The sequence below is a fragment of the Phocoena phocoena genome, chromosome 1, assembly GCF_963924675.1.
Source record: "Phocoena phocoena chromosome 1, mPhoPho1.1, whole genome shotgun sequence".
NCBI classification, from domain to species: domain Eukaryota; kingdom Metazoa; phylum Chordata; class Mammalia; order Artiodactyla; family Phocoenidae; genus Phocoena; species Phocoena phocoena.
In genome coordinates this window covers 167,269,416-167,292,817 of record NC_089219.1, presented here as the reverse complement: position 1 = coordinate 167,292,817, position 23,402 = coordinate 167,269,416, and the positions used below count along the sequence as shown (strand labels likewise).

General features: G+C 45.1%; 1 protein-coding gene across 1 annotated transcript in view; it reads right to left on the bottom strand.

Annotated features, from left to right (window-relative positions):
• DUSP10 (dual specificity phosphatase 10) overlaps positions 1–22,906 on the bottom strand; it is a 39,481-nt gene extending 16,575 nt beyond the window's left edge. The window contains exons 1-2 of the mRNA XM_065890442.1: positions 22,820–22,906; positions 19,771–20,624 (exon numbers count right to left, since the gene is read on the bottom strand). Of these exons, the coding sequence (XP_065746514.1) occupies positions 19,771–20,581 (811 nt within the window). The 5' untranslated portion in view covers positions 20,582–20,624; positions 22,820–22,906. The remainder of the gene's footprint in view (positions 1–19,770; positions 20,625–22,819) is intronic.
• Positions 22,907–23,402: the final 496 nt, after the last annotated feature.

Here is a 23,402-nt window from a genome sequence, read left to right as displayed (position 1 = left end):
CCAAATTAAACACATTACAACTTCACAGCAAAAGTATGTTTCCCAATGGGATTTAAGTAGAGTCCAATTAAATAAATCTCTAGAAATATCAAGAACAAGCCTCAAGAGAGAGCATATTTCTACTGTGAAACATTCCCATTGGAAGTTACATTCGTAAAAGGTCATCTACAAATGTCTATGACAAGAGGAGGGGAAGCAAGGCAGGAAGCAAGGCAAGGTCACACAAGTGAAGTCCGGGTGGGTTCCATCCCTATGGCGTATGGAAGTGCCTAGCCAAAAATGGTGTGTGCATCTCCACTCGCTGTGAATGAAACCCCCATGTCCAAACAAACAACTTTTACGACCATGTGTTTTCATATGATCTGGAGGTCAAAGGGCTGTGGCGTAGGGAATTCAGGAAGTGGTAGGGGAAAGGATCAAGTGTCAACATCAAACTGTGAGTTGTTTTCCTGAACCAGTGTTTTCAGTTCACAAAAGGCATAGCAACAACTTCCTCAAGTCACTGAGCTGAATTCTATATTTGGCAAGAATACTAAGCAAGTCTGAGCATTAAGGATAAACTGCCAGAAAGAGCAGGCGTGAGCTCTCCCAGCTCAGGGGTTCACCCAGACATTCATGCCCAATGGTCCAACCCCTGCATGAGGGCTGAGCTGGGAACGGTCAGCCTGAAGCCAGGTTAGGCCTCTGTGTGCTGAGAGATACACCAGTTTGCATCAGGTCAAAAGCTAGTGTGTCCCCATGTAGTGGACCACCTTCTGGGATGAAGGAGAAGATAAAACAACCAGGAGGCCAGTACATCGCTGAGAAGGTGACCTGGGATTATATACTGTCAAAATAGAATAGAATATATACTGTCAAAAATATAGAATGCCTGAAATGATGTCAACGTAGACTTAAAGCTAAGTGGAAGGCCAGCCAAGTAATGGTCGGTTCAACCTGGGACATGTGAAACAGAGTGGTGACCTGGTATGCACCCCACATCTGGCACGGTCAGACTTCCCAGCCACATCCCATTGAAGCCATGACTAATACTGCTCAGGCGGACAGAAGTCCTGACAGTAAGGACTTGGAACACAGCCCTTCTTTCCACGCTGAAGTTATACTGGGTGCTAGCGACCCCTCTTGCCACTTCTAGAAAATCAGAGGTTTGGTTCCTCTAAGTTTCTCCCAATTCCAGCATTCTATAACTTCAGCACAGTGTGGATAAACTGGACATTGATGAACAATGGCAAGAATGAGAGCAGCCATCGTAGGATATGTGAGGCCGGGCGGGCCTGCCTCCCACCTCAGGGCCTTTGCACGTGCTGTTCCCTCTTCCTGGAACTCCCTTCCCCTAGGTCCTCAAGTAGGTGATTCAGACCTCAGATCAAACGGGATCGCCTTATAAAGGTCTTCCCTTTATCTACCCTCCCATAGATCTCTATCATTATACCATGAAGTTTTAAAGTTTTGTGGTCTTCACTGATCACTTATCTGAAATCACTTGTTAATTTCTTCGCTTGTTTATTGCTATTATTAAAAGGTGGATCCCAAGAAAGCGGAGCTGTTGTCTGTCTTGGACGAAATACAGCACCACTGCCCTCCACACTTTTCCAGCGGCCTCCACACTTTCCCAGCAGTATAATCTCGGCCTCCACACTTTTCCAGCAGTATAATCTCGGCAAAGTTCCTTGCCTTCTTGCACCCAAGGTTCCTCATTTGCAAAGTATGGCTAATAATAGTACCAACAGGCAATAATAAGAGTCACTGCAAGGATTTAATGAGCTAATACTGGTAGCTATTAATAGAAATTGTAAGGATTCACTACTGTTTAGACCTACAGCTGTACCTGATTTGTATAGTAGGCCTCATTAAATGTTCCTAGATTAAATGAGCTTTGGAATGAGAAGAGAAAGGGCCGGTTCCCTGTAAAGCACGTATTATGTGTTGCTCAGCACAACGCCAGGAATTTGGAAGATTAAAGTTTTTTTAAATAATATATAGTTTCTGAAGATAAATCCAATGGGAGAAAGAAGGAGAGATGAAGCAACAACAGAGGAAAGTTAGCAAAAGGCCTGGCAGAAGACACATTTTAGGAATCCCTGAATATCCTGTGATAAACCATAATGGAAAAGAATATGAAAAGAAGGAATGTATGTATATGTATAACGGAATCATTTTCCTGTACGGCAGAAATTAACACATTGTGAATAAACTATACTTGAATAAAATAAATTAAAAAAAAATAGAATACCTGAAATGATGCCATCCCACTGTGACTTGTGTAGGACAGGTGCAGGGCCAGCCAGGTGAGTTTAGCGTGAGGACACAGAAATCCTGTCACTCCCAAGGCTGGGGAGGAGGGCCGGAAAGGCTCATGGAGAAGAGGCAGCCTGCAGGACTGACAAATAGCCGTGCCCGAGGATGGTTGGGGTCTAAGACAATTCATACCTGGTGGGCTTTTTTTTTTTTTTTTCCTGGTGGGCTTTTAACCTTTTCTCCCCTCTCCATGCCTCCTCCTTGGACATTCTATATAAGCGATGAATGGATGGAAAGAGCCATGAACAAGAAAAGGGGGCTTAGTAGGGAGAAATCAGTCTGCGAGATGTCAGGGAACAGTGGGAGGGACCCCCAGTCCATTTCCACACAGATTTATTAAGCATTAAATGTGGGCTGGGGTGACAGTACTGAGAGTACAAAATGCAAGATCTGGTTGGGCCCCCTCCCAGCTAGCTGGCCGGCCCACTGAGACAAGGTGAGCGGTAACAGATAGATGATTCACACAGTGTGAATTCACCACTCCCAGGTCCATTTCTTCTGCCTCCTGTTAAAGGGACACAAGGCTGGTTCTAAAATCAAGAATTCTGGGGTCCTCCTATCCCTCCCTCTAACCCTGCACCTTCGGGCAAGTTACTTAACTCAGAGTCCATTTTAAAACACAATTGTATCTTAAGAACTTTTTCTTCAGACACAGGAGTTTCCCTCTTCTCTAAAAAAGATGATCACAGCCCTTGCTCTCCCACAGGGGTAACATTATGGGTGTTCTTGAAAGACAGACAAGGGGCATCAGAGCCTCTGGTCCTCCGGAAGGTGAGATGCTCAGAGACAGCGTCAGAAGAGAATGCCCAGTTTTCTGTCCCTCTTTGGTTGGTTCTGATAAACCCATTCTATCCTTCTTAGAAACTGGAACTTACCTCCCACAGTTACTGAGAGTGGCAGTTACCTAAGAGGTAACTGTCCCCAACCTTAAAGCCAAACAGTTCTGGAGAGTGAGAAATGGAATATTGCCTGCCATGTCAGTAAACAAAGGATGTCACAGTCATCAGTGATTGCAGCCCTCCAACATGAGCCGGTGAGCCCTGAGGGAACTCAGGATGTGAAAACACAGGATCCTGGCCCCAGAGAGCTGAGGTGCATATGAAAGGAATGATGTCAGTGAGCCCAGACTCTTGCACCTTCCCATACATAGAAAGGCACAAAATTCCTTAACTTGGGATAGCTGGTTTTCCTTAACTAACAATAATCTTTTGACGTTTGGACTACCGGCCCTTTGTTGCAAAACTTCTACATAACCTGGCTCCCCGCCCCCACAACATTGCCCACACACACTTCCTAGGAGCAGTTCTCTCAGGGTTACTTGAGATGCTGCCTCCCGGGCTCCAAGTCCTAAAAGTTCCCACCGAATAAAACATAACTCTCAACTTTTAGGTTGTGAATAATTTTTTAGTGGACAAGAGCAAGCCTGGCACAATGGCAGTATGCAAAGTGCCCAGAGCTGTGGCCCAAGTAGGTAGAAATCAAGTCATCCTGGGCATTTCAAAAGACCTCTTTTCCAACTCTAGAACCCTTTTTGTTTCATTCCTGGTTTTCATCGGTAAAGGAATCTCCCTTTGCCATAACTACACCGCTTAAGTTTGTCTCTTCTTAGAAATGTGCCTTCCTGGGCAGCCCCAGCATGCCCTCGTAGGAGTCCACTTTCTAGGAGCTGGTGACCTAACAGGGCCTGGCAGGAAAAGAGCCAGGCCGGAGCAGGAACAGAAGAGTAATGGCTACTGGACCACAGGGAAGACAGAGTGTCTATTTTAAGTGGGAAGGAGAAAACAAACCAAAAAAGAAAAACACATGGGGTGATGGTTTAAAAATCCAAACAAAAGCCCCCGAAGAAAAACAACAGTTGATCTGAACACAGTGTTTAGCAGATGTAATAGGACACGTACGACAAAAGTGCGATTCTAGACATTGCAAACTACTTAAAAAAACAACCACTCCTGGGGCTTCCCTGGTGGCACAGTGGTTGAGAGTCCACCTGCCGATGCAGGGGACACGGGTTTGTGCCCTGGTCCGGGAGGACCCCACATGCCGTGGAGCAGCTGGGCCCGTGAGCCATGGCCGCTGAGCCTGCGCGTCCGGAGCCTGTGCTCCACAACGGGAGAGGCCACAACAGTGAGAGGCCCGCGTACCACAAGGACAAAAACAAAAAACAAAAAAACCACAACCACTCCTTACCCATCTTATCACCCTACAACAGTTTCCTCTAAGGAACTTAATCCCAACACCAATATTTAAGAATCTCTGGTACCAAAGTGGTATGTAACATATGTATGTCACCACCTCTCATGTGGTGTCGTCTGGGAGATGAAGAAGCAGAGAGGACCCCAAGAGTTGCAGGCTGGAAGGTTCTGGGCGTGATGGTGTCAGAGGCTACCCTGTCTCCGGGCTAAGCCTAGTGGGCAAAAGCAGTTGCTGGAAGACTGAGTCACTTTACAAGTCTAGAGCATAACTGGCCATTGTCACCCAGGATGTGGGGGTAGAGAAACAAGCAAGTTAAGCTACATACAGTACTTTGCTTTCCCAAACACCGTGCCCCTAAAACAAACACCTCGATGGAAGGCAGTCTATTCTTGCAAAACTGCAGTGCAACTCTGACCATAACAACACAGAGTCAGCACAGACCTCACAAGTTAAGGGCATGGTCCCCAGCAAGACTGTCCTCACTTCTGACGCCAGCCACAAGTCCAGGGGTTCCCAGGCGACCCACACTTCTGACCAATTGGCTGAAAATTCTGGGATTTCCACACCCCCCTCAGGTTGGCTAGTTCACTAGAATGACTTGCAGAGCTCTCCTTGCTATTACGGTTTTATTATAAAGGACACAAATCGGGACCAGACAAATGAAGAGACACACAGAGCAAGATCTGGGAGGGTCCTGAACCAGGAGCTTCTGTGTCCTACGGACTCATCATCACCCTTTCAGCTCACGGTTGTGTTCATTAATCAAAAAGCTAAACCCAGCCCTGGTGTTAAGTTTTTTGTTTGTTTGTTTGTTTTTAATTTATTTATTTATTTATTTATTTTTGGCTGCGTTGGGTCTGTTGCTAAGCGTGGGCTTTCTCTAGTTGTGGCGAGTGCGGGCTACTCTTCATTGCGGTGCACAGGCTTCTCATTGCGGTGGCTTCTCTTGTTGCGGAGCACGGGCTCTAGGTGCATGGGCTTCAGTAGTTGCAGCACGTGGACTTCACTAGTTGTGGCTCGTGGCCCAGGATCAGTACTTGTGGTGCATGGGCTTAGTTGGTCCGCGGCATGTGGGATCTTCCTGGACCAGGGCTCGAACCTGTGTCCCCTGCATTGGCAGGCAGATTCTTAACCACTGCGCCACTAAAGAAGTCCCGGTGTTGAGTTTTTATTGCAGCTTCATTACGTAGATATGATTGATTGAGGCACTGGTCACGTGAATGAACTCAATCTCCAGCCCCCCTTTCTTCCCAGGAGGAGCTCAGCCTAATACAAAGCCCCCTCCCTCTAATCACATTGTCGGTCTTTCTGATGACCTACCCCTGTTCTAAATCATCTCACAGTAGCATAAGCTCAGGTGTAACTAGAGGTTACCTCCCAGGAACCACCAAGGGCAAAAGCCAAACAAATTCTGCATCACACAACAGTTCTGTCCTGGGGGAGAACATCGGCTCTTCAGTGAGACTGGTCTGAGTTTGACTTTCTGCTGTGTGACTTTGGGAATTTACTTAACCTCTCTGAGCCTCACTCAGTTTCCTCATCTAAAAAGTAGAGATAATAATACTGTTATTAGTATACAGAGATCAGCACCGTTCAAGAGAAGTATGATGCCAGTTACGACGAAACAAATCTTTTTCTCATAGCTGCACTTTCAAAAGGAAAAAGAAACTGGTAGAATTAACATTACTTTTATATTTTACTTAGCTCAACCTGTCTAAAATAGCATCATTCCAATATGTAATCAATAGTAAAACAATTATCAATGCAATATCTTGCATTCTTCTTTGTACAAAGTCTTTGAAATCCAGTATGTATCTTACACATATAGCACACCTCAGTTTGGGCTCATCTCATTTCAAGCCCCATGTTGACTCATGGCTACTATATTGGGTAGCGGCTGCAGATAGAGGTGACTACTGTTATCTTCGTTAAATGAGTTAATGCTCAGTGCCCATTTTACAAATGTTCCCTAAAATGTGTGTGCGTGCACATGCGCACACACGTGTAGAGGCCGTGACCAAGGCCTAAACGCTAAGGTGCTCTAAGCTGTGTGTCAGGCAGCTCCCACAGAACAGCAAATAGCCATTCTCTTCTCTGGAAAAGAAACACTTCAACTTGGAGGAGAGAGGCTCTTGGATGAATTATCCACAGTGTGCTCTTTCATTCCCAAATTCCATCTCCCCAACGCACATTTTGATACTGGCAAAATCAAGTAACCATGGACAATAGCTTTCAATGGGAAAAGAAGTCCTGAAAGCAGCCAGATGGGGAGTCTCAAGGAACTCTGAATGGCTGGGGAGTGGGGAGGAAGAACTGTAGGGAGGAGCTTTGACTCATGAAGTCACTGAGTAGCCCCTCTGCTCCCCCTCAGGCCACCTCCCAGCATCACTGCCCAGACACCAGCAAGTGTACCTGCCAATCACCCGACTCTTCACTTCCTGGAAAATGCTCCACGTTGTAAATCCAGAAGAATGTCATGAGCAGGAGATTGATTTCAAGGTAATTATTTAGGTAGCTTTGTAGCATCTGATTCTCAGGACCCAAAACATAATCAAAGTGTCTTTTCTTTTTTAAAGGTGCAGATATTCATAGGCAAGCTCTGTCTCTTCGAATACTGGTGCCCCACCTTCAGCTTCTCCCAACCTTTATAACCAAGAGCTGCCCATCACCCTGCCATTCATCTAATTCAGTCAATTCTCAATGGAGCGAGGGTGAAGGTTCCAAGCCACCCTTAAGGTAGGAATGAAGAGATTCATCTAATAAGGCCAGACAAATGCATTTTTACATAATATGCAAGATTAATTATAATAAACTCAACCCAATTCACATATTTCATCAAGAAAGACAAGCTAATTATCTGTCAGAGAATTAGCTCCTATTTAAAGGGCATTTTACCTTAATTTGGCCAGAAGAACTAATGGGAATAGTCTCTCCATCCTGATGTATTCTTTTGACTGCTTAAGCACTCAGAAGACTTCAGCACTGCACTAAAACCCCAGGGTTTAAAAAAGAGGGGGAAAGGGGTAGGGGCACAAACACCTATTAACACCTCACAAAATCTAACTCTCTGTTGTTATTCACAAGGATGTCCCTTTCAAAGCATCTTATCAACAGCATGAAACTGGGAGTGACTCAGATTTATGAAACAAGGTGGCATTGGCCCTGCCAGATCGTTCACTTCCACTATAGCTTCTGGTTTTTAATAGTGCTGAACGGGGCCTCCACACTTCCTCACTCTGCCCACCAATGCAGAAGCAGGAGATTTACAGCACACACCTTAGGGCATATGTGTTGCACACACAATCAGAATTTGTGCAAAGATCTGTGATGAAAGATAAAGACTTTCGTACAAACCAATAACTTTAGTAGGGAGTTGGAGCTTGTTTTCTGAAGAGAAAAGCAGGAATGAAAACATGAAGGGAGATTAGGGGGGGAAAATAAACCCAAGGTGGCTGGCCCTAAGCTTCCATTCCTCAGTGGAAAAGTAGAAAAGCTCCCAAACAAGGGAGTCCCTCCAGAGGTTTCTCTTAACAATGTCAAAAGCTTGGAAACAATCTTAACTTCATGAATAGGCAAATGTTTTAAGTAAAATGTGATACATCCCATAAAATAAGACACGTTATAACATTCAGAGCGAACCTATGATGACTATACAGGAAGCAAAAGTACTTGCAATATAAAGTGAAAATGAATTTCAGTTTCTGTATGAAAAACTCTGCAAAATATGCACAAATATGGGTAAAGAATGCAGAGGATATGTAAAAGTGAAACTAAGCCAGTCAGGGAGATTAGTGTGTCATGTAATTTTTCTTTCTAAAATTTTCTTAATAGTCCAACAGTGGGTATATAATTGAGTCTTTGCTAACACTTAATTCTATAAGATTTCCTTACATAGAAATAGTATTATTTTCCAGTATGGTGCTGATTCAGAAAAAAGTCCTTATGCAGTTAGCTATCCACCCCACTAGAAACACTGGGTTTTTCCAAACCTTTAAACAAAACATAATCTACCAAGCATCAAAGAGTTGTTTCTACTTAACATTGCACCAGTGGTGATGTCAATTCATGTGACTGTATCTATTACTCATTTATTCCTTGGAGATAAATATATGGTGATGAATTTTTATTGCAGATATATGATATAATTATGGTACATTTGTAATATATGTTAGCTATTATGTGCCTGGCATTGTATACGAATTATCTAATTTAATCCTCAATCCCATGAGAAAATTGTCATTACCCTCCCTATTTTATGCACAGGAAAACTGAGGCGCACCAAACTTATTTCGCTCAACTTCATGCTGTTAGGAAGTGATGAAGTTAGGATTCAAACTCAGCAGTCTGGTTCTAGAATCTGTGCTGTTAATTTACTATATTCCCTCTGCTAGAAAAGATACAAATTTCTAATAGGAAAGCTGAATACAAATGCAAATCAGCAGACCGATTCATTGAGAAGTCACTTAATCACCTCGTTACAAAGGGGAAGGGAAAGAAAACATGAAGCAACCTGGCCAAACACTTGGACCCACAAGATTTGCTTATTTAATAACAACTCAAATTCAAACCAAAGGATTATACTCCCACTGGGATTTAAAGGATAATTACTGTACAGAGAGTTAGGAAACATGGATTCTATGCCAGTTCTGCTACCAGCTACTTATGTGCTCTTGGGTAAGTAAGCAGTTTCTATATCTGTAAAATGGGACAGTTGAAACAAATACTCAATAATCTGTCTGAATGAATACTACTTCAAGCACAGAGTTCCCAGGGGTCCATCCTGCTATCCTTCAAGGGTGTTAATCATGCTTTCTCTACGGTCTGTCCCTGCCACACTCCCAGATTACCTGAGCTATATTTGGAGGCTTAGATTATAGAGAGGAAAAAGAAAGATAAGGAGAGGAAAGCAGAAGACGAAAGCAACAGTTAGTAAATAGTCTAATAACATTCTTTTTCACTTATCCCAGAGAATTCACTTTCCCAAAGGTAATGATAACCAAGTAGAAATTCTTTCTTCACACACTTGAGGGGGAAAAGAAACCCCATGGCTAATATATTATCCACACTAATAGAACGGATAATGATTATAAAACATAAGCAATCAAATACCATCGGATCTTAGAGTCTTGGGATGTAGTCATACATACCCATCAAACATTCCTTCTTATTCACTAAATATAATTTCATACCTGTCTTCCTTCTCACTTAGCTACTTCCCACTCTAGAAAGGAAGTGCATTAATATGGACAAAAGAAGAAAGCATCATTCTCATATCCACAGGCTACTAGGAGAAAGCATTCTAATGTTCTCCACATTGAAAATACATGGAGCAGAAGCCTCAGAGCACTATGCCCAGTGGCTACCAGGTACCAGCTGAGTGACCTTGACAAGTGCCTGGACCTCTCTGAGTCTCAGTCACTCATATGTAGACTGGAATGTTATCATGAGACATAATGCTCTGAGCACAGAGTCCGCTAAGACAGCAAACATTTCACAAATGCTAGAAATAATCGTTGCGGGTTTCAAACATTTGTTTCATTGATTGGTTGCTCTAGTTAAAAGTCTCTGCCATGACCAAAATTTGAAGTTTCCAAAAGCTGCGATATAATTCAGGGTGAGGTCATTGGAAAGCCAGATCTTCGTTGAGGACACAGTCAGCCACTCTTAGCACTGGAGTTTTCAGTTGAGGAGATACAAGAAAATGGGCAGTGGGGGAAGTATCGTAACCACGGACACTTCATAGATAAAGCACAAAGTGACCCTAAGGAATGAGATATACAGTGCACTTGTAAATAAACACGTGGCCAGCCTGGAAAGAACTTGGCCTTTGAGATCCTTAGAACTGGGTTTTAATACTTGTCCTGCAACTCACTGGTTAATAATCTGGGGGGAGAAGTATTGAATCTCCTCCTCTGATTCCTCTTCTGTAAAACTGGGAATCTAAAACCTCTCTCAACAAGTTGTGCTGAGAGCTAAGTAAGACATATATGTGACAGCCCAATGCCCAGCACATAGAAAGCCGTCAATCGCTTTTATATTTTTTCCCCAAACTATCTGGAAAATAATTTTCTAATTTTGAGGATGATAGGTTGGTCAGACCCAGAGTAGTTATATGTGATTAAATGGTGTTCCACGGTCAGAGTAAAATTTCATTTCATGAGAACCATCAGAGCGTTCTTATAAATCTTATCATAAAAATATGCTATTTAGTAAGACTAGAAATACAAGACCCAAGAAAATGTTCTCTATCCCTTCAAGGAAGCTCCCCTTAGAAGGCTGTCTCATCTTATTATTTTAAGAGGGACGCAGACATGCTGTAATAACTAATGACAGTGATTCACAGTCTTGAAAACTGGAACCTGGGACCTCAGTCCAAGAGCAGGAAGGTGCTGTCTCTGACTCTGAGAGGACCCTCTGCCCTCACACCGCTCTGCTCCCTCTATACCCCTGTTCCTACTTCCTCTCCCCCCAATCTGTTTTTCCTTCCCACTTGCCAGCAGCAACAGCTGGTGATATTTAGCCCAGTAGTAGTGGAACCCGGGGCCACGATGCAAAGAATGTGGGATTATTTCTCCCATAGAATAAGCATCAAGTAGTAAAGCACTGGACAGTAATGTTCTGCCACAGAGTGGTGACAGCCTCCTTACCCAGGGACACAAAATGAAATCACTTGAGCTCACATCATAACGGGAGAAGCTTACGCACCTCGAGGGGAGGACAGCCTGACGCTGCCCCCTGGATCAGGCAGCTTCGTCTATTTACCTGATTGAGAATTGGGCAACAGATGCCTGACGGGGGTCCACCGGGTGGGAAGACAGAGAAAACCAAACCCTCTGTCGAAGCTCTCGGGAAGAGTTTGGCTTTGTTCTGCTTTCCGTGAAATTCCAGTCTTAGGGGGGCAAAACACACGATGAGTTGACCCTCACCACAAATGAAACATTAAGGCGAGACGGATAATGTGATGAATCTGCAAACCTTTTCTTCCCGATAGTGATTTTGCCCTTTGCCAGAGGCAGAGCATGGGGTAATAACCTTTATCTTATATGAAAATACCAAGCTGCACAGCTCATTTCTTTATCCAAAAGCATAGGCTCAAGTTTCCTTTTCCTTTAAGTTCCATAAAATATGGGTCTTGCTGGGGGGGGGGTGGGGAGTGGTATATATATATATATATATATATATATATATATATATATATATATATATATATATTCCCCCCCAACTTTTAAGTAATAATAGATGATACAGACAATAGGCTGAGAAAAAAAGGATGCTAAGACCTTCCTCTTAGCTTATGGATGAAAACATCTAGAGTCAGAGACTTCATAACTAGAAAGGACACTACATCAACATGAATGTAAAATGGATATTTTGAAATGTTCTACAATAAAATTCAGGCTGTGGTTCATCCTTATTCTTTTCTCTTCCCTCCCATTTTTCTGAATCAGTAAAGTTATATGATATTAATATAGAGTATATAGTACATGGATACACAGCCACAGAAAATTTGCCCAAGAGGAGCCCACATGGTTTAGGGGAAATAGCACAGGCTTCGAAATGACAGACACTTGTGTGTCATTCCAGCCCTGTCCCTTAGAGTGGTTTTTAACTGTAATCGCAAACTCTTTTTTTTTCCTAAGCAAGCCAAAACCTTGTCTTTGAAATACCATTTACAGTGTTTGTTTGCTTAGCATGTCCTCTTTTCATAGAGAGCATGCAGGAAAAAGTAAACACAGGTCTTGTCCCTATCAGCAACATGTCCCAAATTAGTGAGGTTCAGATTACAAAGTTCCACTCCAATGCACAGAGGAGGCCTGTCCGCCCTGAGCTTCTTGAGGCAGAGAGAGAATGTATGCTTCCTTTTCCATTAAAAAATAAAGAAAAAAATTCTGTTCGGATCAAGACTTCGGAAAGAAAATCTGTTGGCCCACAACGATGTGCTTAGAAAAGGCCAGACTCTATCTTGAAAGGGAAAAAGAAAGGAGAAAAAAGCCAAAGGCCACACCAGCATGTACTTCCCAGTAGAACAGTATTTCCTAAAGATAAACTGCTCCCTAAACAAGATTGTGTAGCAGTAGAGGATGAAGAATCCGAACAGGTACATGATCTTCAAGGTGGAAAGAGTTCGGAATACTAGCCCGGTCCATATATATGCTCTCATCCTAACATTTAGAGTATCAGAGTTATGATGGCAGATGCCTCAGCCTGAAGACCAGTGCCTAGCACATAGAAGGCATTCAGTAATATTTGTTGAAAAAAATGAGTCAATCTCCTGTACCCACAAGGCTGTACATCCGTGGAACCCAACAGACCCAAAAGTCCCTAGAAACCTGAAACACTTGGGTACAGGGGCGCATTTTGATAAATGTTTTCCAGCTCTTCCTGAAACCATTAAATTCCCTAGAAGATGGGATTGACATCATTAACATTTGTCTCATACGTCTATGATCCAGGTAAATATCAGGACCATGTCTGCTGGTTTCAAAAGACTTAGGTCCTTATACTTCTGGACTGAAATCTCAAAATTCAAGAAAAAAGGTAGCGATACTCAAAATGATTGATTAAATGTATTATCTTACTTTATATTTGTATGCTATACAATAGATACTGTTATCATTAGATAATAATACACACACATAATCAACATATCAACCTGGCAAGACCTATTTTTTTGCACTAAGGCTCTGAAATTGATCATGCATGTGACCCTGGATGAGCAATAAGCCTCTCTAGGCCCCAATTCTGTACCTGCATAATGAGAAGACCGGACGAGATGGATGGTTCCCAAAGTTTGCTGCACGTTAGAACCACCCGGGAGCTTTTAAAAGTCTTGATGTTCCAGCTGGACCCCAGACCAGTTTAATGAGAATCTCTGGAAGTGGGAACTGAGCATCCCAGGTTTTAAATTGCCCCAGGTGATTCCAAGGAACAGCCTTCAGTGAAGACTCTTGGACTAGGTGACCTCTAAGGCCCCTTCCTATTCTAAAACCTGAGGAACTTGAGTGCAGAAGAGGTGACATGACCTCTCCTGGGATTAGAATTTCTGCCCCTTGTGTGTCGTGTACCTTTTTTTTTTTTTTTTTTTTTTTTTTTGCGGTACGCGGGCCTCTCACTGTTGTGGCCTCTCCCGTTGCGGGGCACAGGCTCCAGACACGCAGGCTCAGCGGCCATGGCTCACGGACCCAGCCGCTCTGCAACATGTGGGATCTTCCCGGACCGGGGCACGAACCCGTGTCACCTGCATCAGCAGGCGGATTCTCAACCACTGCGCCACCAGGGAAGCCCTCGTGTACCTTTATCTACCTACTAGAATTAAATTGCCTAGGGACGGGACTTCCCTAGTGGTCCAGTGGTTAAGACTTCACCTCCGATGCAGGGGGTGCAGGTTCAATCCCTGGTTGGGGAGCTAGGGTCTCGCATGCCTTGTGGCCAAAAAACCAAAACATAAAACAGAAGCAACACTGTGACAAATTCAATAAAGACTTTAAAAGTGATCCACATCAAAAAAAAAATCTTTAAAAAAATCTGTTAAAAAACAGTTGCCTAGGAACTACAAAGCAACACATTTCTATGCCCTCCCCAGCAATGCTGAGCGAGGGAGAGTCTGGCTGCCGCTAACACTGGAATGAAGGAAGCAGGGGCAGCTCCTGGTCAGAGGCGCACGCCAGCTCCTGAGAGCACAGGCACCACAAGGCTGCGTGGTAGAGAGAGTTTCTCCTCCTGTGATTTTGCCAAATCTCCCTTCCTCTACCCTGCTTTTTCTCATCTAAAAGCATTATCTACCACTGCTAGGAGGAGTTTCTTGAACTTGTCCTTGAGAAGCCAGATGGTTAACTTAACTGATCTGAATGGTTGAGGACAAGTGGTTCCTACTTAACATGCGCCCTAATGCTGTGCTCAGAACAAGGGCCCATTCCCCTCCCGCCCCCCCAGTCTTATGGAAGAGGTTCTGAAAGGCCATGGGGGGGTAGGGGAGCAGAGCCCAGGGACCTGATTTACTGAGAGCGATCTACGTTCCAGACACTCTATTTACATTGTCTGAGTTCATCCTTAATGTTGGAATTATCCCTGTTGTACAATGAAGAGAAATGGGCTCAGAGGGGTAACCTGAGTTGCCTAAGGACGCCTCTAGCTGGTCAGCAGAAAAGCCTCGATTGGAGCTCAGGCGTAAGTGAGCTAAACGCCACTCTACTGAACACACAGTGACCAGGGAACAGCTTTTCACTTTCAATTAGGAAGCAGAACAGTACATCCAAAAGCTTAGAGAGGGTGTAGGCAAATAAGAACCAATTCAGGGGAGGGTTCAAGACTCGCTTAAAGACATGCGAGGGTCTTTCAATGAATTTCCTCCTTTTCCCTCCACCTTCCATCTCATCACAACTCAAAGCTTCCAGAACTTTTCAAGATGAAGCACACTGCCCCTCCTTCCACCTCCCCTTTTATAGTCAGACTACAATCCTTATTCCAAAAATAAATCAGCCTGATGAGAGGCCAGAAAAAGCAAAGCTTAATTGTTTTATACTTTCATTATTTAGTTATGGGACATTCGTTGGACAGATTTATCATCACGTTTTTACAAACTCCCCTACAAATAAATAATTCTAGGATATGCCCAAATTACTCTGGCCTCCTGACCCAACACGTCTTTGTAATTACTTGGCACTCCAACTGTATGCTACTTAAATTAGGTAACAGCCACCAAGTTATTTTTAAGCCCTAGCAACACACACACACACACACACACACACACACACACACACTCACTGCTATACCTAGCTTGTTATCTGCACTCCTTTGGAAGAGGAGCTAAAATTGCACTTTTACTGATACCATCATTTCTGTTCGACCAACAGTTATAATATTAAGCTACATGTACTGAGTGTTCACCCTGTATGAGGAACTGTTCTAGACACTTTGTACCCATTAATTCATTTAATATCTAAACTACCACCATGAGACAGCTACTGTTATACCCTTTTTGGTACATGAGGAAAGCAAGGAAGTAAGCGAAGTAGCCATCAGTAAAGGGCACAGAGCTAGTAAGGGGAGAGCCAAGACTAGAGCCCAGACAGGCTGGATCCCCAGTCCTGCCTGGATCTCTCCACTATTTGCTATAAGGCTAATATTCAGCATGTTTGGATATTCAACAGAAGCTCAGAATAACACATTTGTGGGTATATATTATGCCCTTATTTCACCTGTTTAAAAAAAAGAAAAAATCCTCCTAACATCCCTGACAGGCAAGAGGAAGACTTTTGTTCCCCTCACAAAACAAAGCAGGAAAGAGAAAGAGTATTTCCCCAGGGTCTCTGATTTCTGCACATAGACCTTCACTTTGTCATCAGACTCAGCACTGCCTACAAGTGTTTACTTAGAGCCCTTTTTGACTATGGGAAAATGCGCCACCTACGTCGCTCATCTCAGGAGTTGCGAAGGAGTTTTCTAGCGTAAGAAGCTAATTCTCTCTGTCATGGAATCTTCCCTACGCATCAGCCTCCTGAATTGATGCTCAGTCTTCCCCCTCCCTCCCCCCAATAAATGTCTCTGATACAGAGGCAGGCCTGTTGGAGGATGAAGCAATCAGTCACTCTTTGTTTTGTGACAGCACAGAGCAAGTACAGGCAAGGGCCCTGACAGACCCTCGTGTTAGGGGAGCACTATAGACCCCCAATGAGGTGCCTGGAAACCTCCCACTCTGAGGCGGGGGGGGGATGCTTCTCCATAGACCTGATAGCCAGTTAGTCAGAGTGGAATTTCAAGCTCGAAAATCTCTCAACAATGGGCACATGACCCCAGTGTTTAGGAGTGAAAACGTTGTCCATACTATACTATACAATATTCCCAGCCTTCTTAATTTGAAAATATTAAGTTTAAACATGAAACATATTGAAATACATTCAAATATTGTCTATACTCTCAAATCTTTCAACAACCAAGAAAAGAAGAGATAGCAAATAGGGAAAGTGTTAATAATTGTTTAATCTGGGTACTAGGTAGATGGGTGCCCATGATACTCTTTTCTATGTTTCTCTATATTTGAAATATTTCATAATAAAAATGTTAAAGGCATAGACTGTCTTTAAAGAGGAGGTGATAGTAGACTAACCTTTCCTACATAGGTAAGTGACAAATTATTTCCCTGAACACAGACTTGCTAAAAAGAAAGGGAGCCTTATAAACATCAAGGCAAAGATGGTAGCTCTCATTCTGAAAAACCCAGAACTGTCTAGTCTCCTTATTGAGTTGGGTGAGAAATCACATTAAACCTCAACTTTGTGTAAAACAACTTGTCATTCTTTCAAAGACTTTGCAGGTCTCTAAACATTTATTCATTTTGATCATTTTTTTGCCAGGTTGAATAGAAGCACAGGTCTGATGCCATTTATTCTTCGGAAGATGAGAATAAAACACAGATTCAGACATAGGTCACAACAGGGACGGGACTGTAAATTAGAAGAGTAACTTAATCCCAGGGGCTTCTGCGCCTCTGATCAGTTTCTTCCCAACCTGACACAGCATTACTAAAATGGTATCTGAGCAGCCGCTCTACTTGACAGGCAGCACCAAAAATGGAGAACATGGCATTGAAAGAGGGGGACATAAAACTTGGACAGGGAGGGTAGCAACCGGTGTTTACAAACATAAACCAGAGAATCAGATGGGTCAGCCATAAATTACCCGAGATTATGCTGAAATCTCTGAAAATAAGCTAATGAAGCCTTAGAAGTTTCGACCTTAGATTCTAACTACGCCCACCCCATATCTACCCTACAAAAGTCACTCACTCCAAAATGGTACCACCACCACTCGCGCTAAAATAAAATCTTACATCACTAATGGAGGGGGTTACTAAAATAAACCTCAGCAGGGAAGCCAGACCAGAATGGTCTGCCTGACCCACTCAAGAACCTAGGAGAAGTTGCTGGCTATGCCTTCTGAGAGACGCCCACCCCACTTTTCACCTCAGTGGTGCTATGGTATTAACCTTTGGTTTACCCAGATGAAAGGGTAGCTAGGGGCATTCGAATACCAATCTCTTTCCCTTCCTTCCCATCGTGGTCCCAATTTTAGGCCATTCCCCCAAAAGAGACCAAAGTGATAATGACAAAAATAATAAAGTAGATTACTGACCCTTTTGCTCCTGAACTACATATATTCAACCAAATTCCCAGATATTTGAAGAAAGAGCCCCCCAAACTACAAATAATCCAACCTCTACCACCAGTGCGTCTTCCAGGTCAACCACCGCTGTGTCTCCAACCCGAAAATGATGAGCCCTCACAGCGGCCTCCCAGGCACCCAGTGGTGAGGTCAGCAGCATGTCCGGCCCCGCCCCATTGAGGCAATCTTCCTCACTGACACTGAGGAACAAGCACAGGCTGCCCAGGCTCTCAGCTGCATCCACCGGAAAGGGGGAAAGGAGCCCCACTTTGGTCAGTAACACCTAGGAGATTCATTGCCCAGCGATTGACAAGCCACACTCATACACAACAATGCCCACTGCAAAGTAGAGGGTAGAATCTCCACCTCTTCCTAATCACCCTATGTTCATGTCCAGGGTCATCTTCATGTGGATTATTTGATGCCTGTCCTCAGATCATACAGACACAAAAGGTTTGCTTTCCCTCAATGACATCTACTCTACATGAGCAACAGACCACCCTCAAGATCATTGCATTGGTTCTCCCCTTCTTGGCTCCCCAAGACAAACTATTACAAATGGGAAGTTTGTAGACTGTATTTTCTCATCCAAAAAAGATGAGAGAAGCCAAGATCATGGGGACAGAACGCTAGCTGGGTAAACCTACTGGGAATCACTCAAAGTCAGCCAAACCAGAATACAAAACAATAAAATACAGGGGTACACAGAGGAAATCTGAGCATATCTGTAACCCCAAGAAAACACATCAGCAACAAAAAAAATACCTGGGAGCTGCTGGGAACTCTCTGGATGCAACTTCCATGATGTTCTCCTTCTCCTGAGGGCCCACCAGTCCAAGGAAAGCCATACTTTTGTGCTAGTTGAGCCCAACAAGAGCAGGTTTGAGGGCAGTAAGGGTGGGCAGAGGGGATGATGTCAAAGACATTCAGAACTGTATTTCTAAGAACACTGCTTAACAAAAGGCAGAATGCACCATTGGGAAGACAAGAAGAAGAATGGCAGAGCTGGCCCACAAAGGCAAAACTCCTAACTTGCTCAGCCCAATGGTCTGTTGCAATTTAACTATGCAAGGTGTTCAAAGGAACCCAGCAACGTCTTTGGTCTACACACCACACGAGACTGGCTGGTGATGTGGCCCAGACTGTATGCCTTGACTCCACACACTTGGGAAGAGAAGAAATAAGATGCCTGTCTCTCACTACCCCCTGACAGAAGACACCAAAGATGAAGCGTGGTGTGCAGTGCCCCAAAGAATGGCATTCGAGGGCAAAGAGGCACACCTGGGTTGGATACGAGATGCGGGCTCCACTACTAGGTTAGGCAATGCTGTGTGGAAGGAGCCCAGAGAGGGAGCAACTAATTCCTGCTGCCAGGGCTCAGTGACACTGACCTGCCAGTTATTCTGTGCTCAGTGGGGCAAGTGACACACCACCCCATCTTAGGAAGAGCCATGATGCCAACGGTTGTCAGGTGATGCCAGAAGGAACTGGGGGGGGGGCTGGGGAGTATTTCATAAAAATGACTCTGTCCCTTGAAGCTTTGGCCGAGGAATGGATGTTTGGGGTGAACTTATACTTTGTGAGGGACCTTAGAATACAGCTCTCTGCCCTTCCTGAAGGTCACTTTCAGAGAGGTGAGAAAGAGGAAGAATTTCCCACCAAAAACTGGTACCTGGAGGTTTACTTGTAGTTCACCCCAGTTGCGGTTTCCTCTGTTCCATCAACTTTGATTAAGTCTGAGAGACAAGAACTTTCCAGCTAGTTTGACTGGACTAGAAGTACCAGACCAGGCATGACTGGAGATGCCATCTGGTGTCATAAAGCCCCTTTATAGAAAGATGAGAAAACGGTCTCCAAGAGGGGAAATGACTTGTACAATGCAAATGAGAAGGTGAATGAAGACTAGAGCCCAAATCTTCTGGCTTTCAGTTCAAGGCTGCTGGTTTCTCTCCCAACCCCAAAATAATTGAGAGGGCACGGAAGGGAAGACAAGAAGAAGAAAGGCAATTCTGTTTTGTTTTTTTTTTTTTGCAGGAGGATGCTGTTACTTCTAAGAGAAAACCCAGAGTGACCCCAGGCTTACCAGGACTGTGCTTGGGGAGGGGGTGGGGGCATTACCTTTCAACACCAGAGGTTCTTTGCCTTCTCTCTTCAGGGACTCGAGAACTACGTGCAGTGGCTGGGAGGGCATCACTCGGCTCGGCTCATTGGTATTCTCATCATAAACTATAATTTCTTTGGAAAAGATCCTCTTGAAAGAGTCTTTGCCTTCCCTACAGGAAATCAAGTCTAAGACAGTGATCTTGCCCTGCTGTAGTCTCCGCCGGCTGATCTTATCGGCACAGTTAATGTGGACAGCTCCTTGGATGTGACTCTTGTTGTACTCCATGAAGGGCCGGCAGTCAATGATGACAGGGCCCTGGCTCGGCAGGTGACTCTTGCTGAATTTGGTCATCTTCTTTGCCAAGTCATTGGGGTAGATTATTTTGATGCTGGCTAGCTGCTTGGGGGTCCCTGACACAGGGATGCCCACCCCACCTGATGGACTTAGAGAGCCTGCGTTCTCACTGTTGTTGACCATCTGGTTGGCCGGGCAGGTGGTAGAGCTTCCAATGGTGGTGGTGGTGGTGCCGGCGGCAACGGCTTGGGTTGGGGCCTGATTGTCCTTGTCGTAGGTTGCCACAGTGCAGCAGCTGGCACTGCTGCATCCACAATTCAGGGAGCGGGCAGAGCCGCTGGATGAGGGCATATACGTCAGATTCGCAGCCTTTAGGGACACAACGGTGGTGGCGATGACAGGAGGGTGGCTGGTACTGCCAGGGGTGGCAGAGCCAAGGTAGCTAGAGTCTAAACAAAGGTTGAGATCCTGAGGTCGTACAGGCCTAGACAGTGCCACCACTACCCTGTCGTCTAAAGGAGACGGAGGCATGAGGAGGCTGAAAACTGGCAATTCAAGAAGAACTCAAGACAGTCTGTAAAGAAGGGGAGGGGGGAAAGAAAGAACAAAGTCATGTGACACAAAAGGCAGTCGAATCCAATCCCTAGGAAGGGGCTTTGCATCCCTCTGAGCAAAGTTGTCCTAAGTGCCCTTTACCCTGTCACTCTCAAAGCCTGAAGCTCATTGCTATGGATTCAAAGAGGATGCAAACCTGAGAACCCCCCAGTTCTTGCTAAGTCTAAGGTTAGATGTAAAGTCTATGCAAATGTTGATGAACAACCTTCCACCAACCCACATCAAAGTTCAGCCTGAGAAAAGGTAAAAGCACAAAGAATTAGAAAAGCTGAAGACAGAAGGGAAGGCTCTTAAGAGGCATCTCTTCTGGGCCTCATCTCCTGGGCAGGAGTATAATGCAACCGTCTGAGAAAGACCCATGCGTCCACCCGTGCATACTTTCCATGTAATTCCTTCACCCACTGCAAAGGTAAAGGAATGATCAAGAGTGCTGGCATGGCTCACGGGAATATATGGCAGCTAAATATACATCAGGGGCGGATGTCAACTTTCTGCACATCAAAATGAAAGCATCCCCTAAGTGAATCTCTTTAACTGCCAGCTATTCTTACTTTCCATTCTACTGAGTCCTTTGAAAAGCACAACAAAGTCATATTAAAACCTCCCATGTTTCCAATTAGCCTCTTATAAATTAATCTGCATTTCCTCTTTCATTACAAACTAGTCTCCTAGAATGAAGCCTCAAGCCAAGGAGCCAGGTCTGGAAACCCCAACTCTGGCAGATCCATCCCTTGGATTGCTCCCTTGCTGCCTTTAAGGAAAGGACCACTTCAACTCTCCTCCCTCCTTCTTTCCCCACAGGCACATCCTAGAGATCTTCTCAATGGGAGGCAGCCGCTATGCATAATCTTTCAATCCCACACAGATATCCCCCCTCTTCAAGAGGATGGATTCATTAAGAAGACTTCCCAATGAGCCCGTCCTTGTGGGAAGTAAAGAGTTGCTCAGGGGTCTACCTCCTGTCTCATGAGAGGGCGCGTGCAAAGGGACAGTTCCTTCCTCCCTGTAGGCACAGGGGCACTCCACACCCGGGCCCTGATGGCTCCTCTCCTATTAGACATACACACAGAAAAGAACCCAAACCCCATGCAAGAGTAGCTCATCTAAACGAACTTTAAGAGATGTCTGGAAAAATGTCATCGAACATCTCTCTACACAGGACTGTCACCACTCTCTGACACAGAGCCAAAATGTCACAGGCAGAATCCACACATTCACACACACAGGGGCACGCACGTATCACATCCACAGATCGCCACCGACTCAGCTTTCTCTCACCACCTTTGGATGGGCAAGAAGGACCCAACCCCTTTTCTCCCCCCCCCCCCCCCCCCCCGCTTCCTCTTTTCCTCCCTCCCTTCTTTCCTCCCTTGCCCTGCCTCCCTCCCTCCCTCCCTTGCGTAGTATTTTTTGAAGAGCAAGTACTATTCCAGAAGCTATAACTGTTTCCCAGCTGGACCAAGCAGTGAAAGTCTTTGCTATTGTGTTACCTGGTAGGGTACCTCCCAGGATCAACAGTCCACTTCCCTTGAAAGGGATGCATGAGTGTGTTCACGGAGACACAAGCTGGGACCCCCACCTCCACACGGAGTGCGCGGCGCACACACACTCTCTCTCACACACACGCGCGGAGTGTATAAAGAGATCTGCACCCCTGCAGCAGAGGGTCGGGCGTAAATATATATTGCCCGTGAAACCATCCAGACTAGCCTAGGAAACCTCCCAGAGAAATACTGAGCTATCCCCTCTCCCTCGCTAGTCGTCCTTCCACCTCTAGTCAGAGGCTGGAAAGAAAATGAAGTGGTCAGAGAATGCTCCTTCCCCACTCCTGGGGCACTTAACATCCCCCTTCGCAACACAGCGCACTAACAAGTCCCTGGCATTTAAAACTGCCGCAAAGCGTCCCAACAAACCTCATTTTTTCCTCGCCCCCAATCCAAGTAGACTGCAGAGAGAGTAAACGCACAGGGCAGCGTGAGGCAACAGCCGGAACCCTTTAACCTCACCTGCTGTGGCTCTTCCGTGACCATCGCAACACACACACACACACACACACACACACACACACACACACGCACACACACGCACATACTCACACTCACACCGCCTTACACTCCCGGGCTCTCGGGAGTAGCCACGGTGACTTCCACTTACTTCATAAATAAGTGTAACCCTCCACTATCTGGCGCTCCGCTTCGGCTGTGGATTCGCACATTCAGCCCTCATTCACTTGGCTTCATTGATCTCCAGCAGCAACATAGTTACTTTCTCTTTTGCTACACTGTAAATGTAAGGTTCTGAGGGGGCGGGTCGGCTGCCGACCGACGGCGCGTTGGACCAATAGAAATCCAGAGAAAGCTAACCGCTACTTCGCAGCAGCCCGCGGCCAATGGGTGGCTGGAGAGGGCGGAGCCAGGGCGTGGCCTTGCCTTCTTAAGGAGGGTTTATCCGACGCCGCTTTGGGTCCACAGTGTTATAACACGGGCGGTGATGTCATTGGCAACCAATCAAAAACTTAAAAGGGCCAACTGGGGCCCGCGCGGAGCAGCTGCTCTCTATTTACATGTAAACCGAACCGGCAGGATGCAGTTAACCCTTTCCGGAGCTGGATTGTCAATGGGCTGGACTCGCCGCTCCAGCTAAAACTGGCTCTGCCCACTTGGCGGGATCCTCCTAAGTCCCCTCACCCCCGGACAGACCACGCTATTTCTTTTCCCTTCTTACTCTGGACGGATGA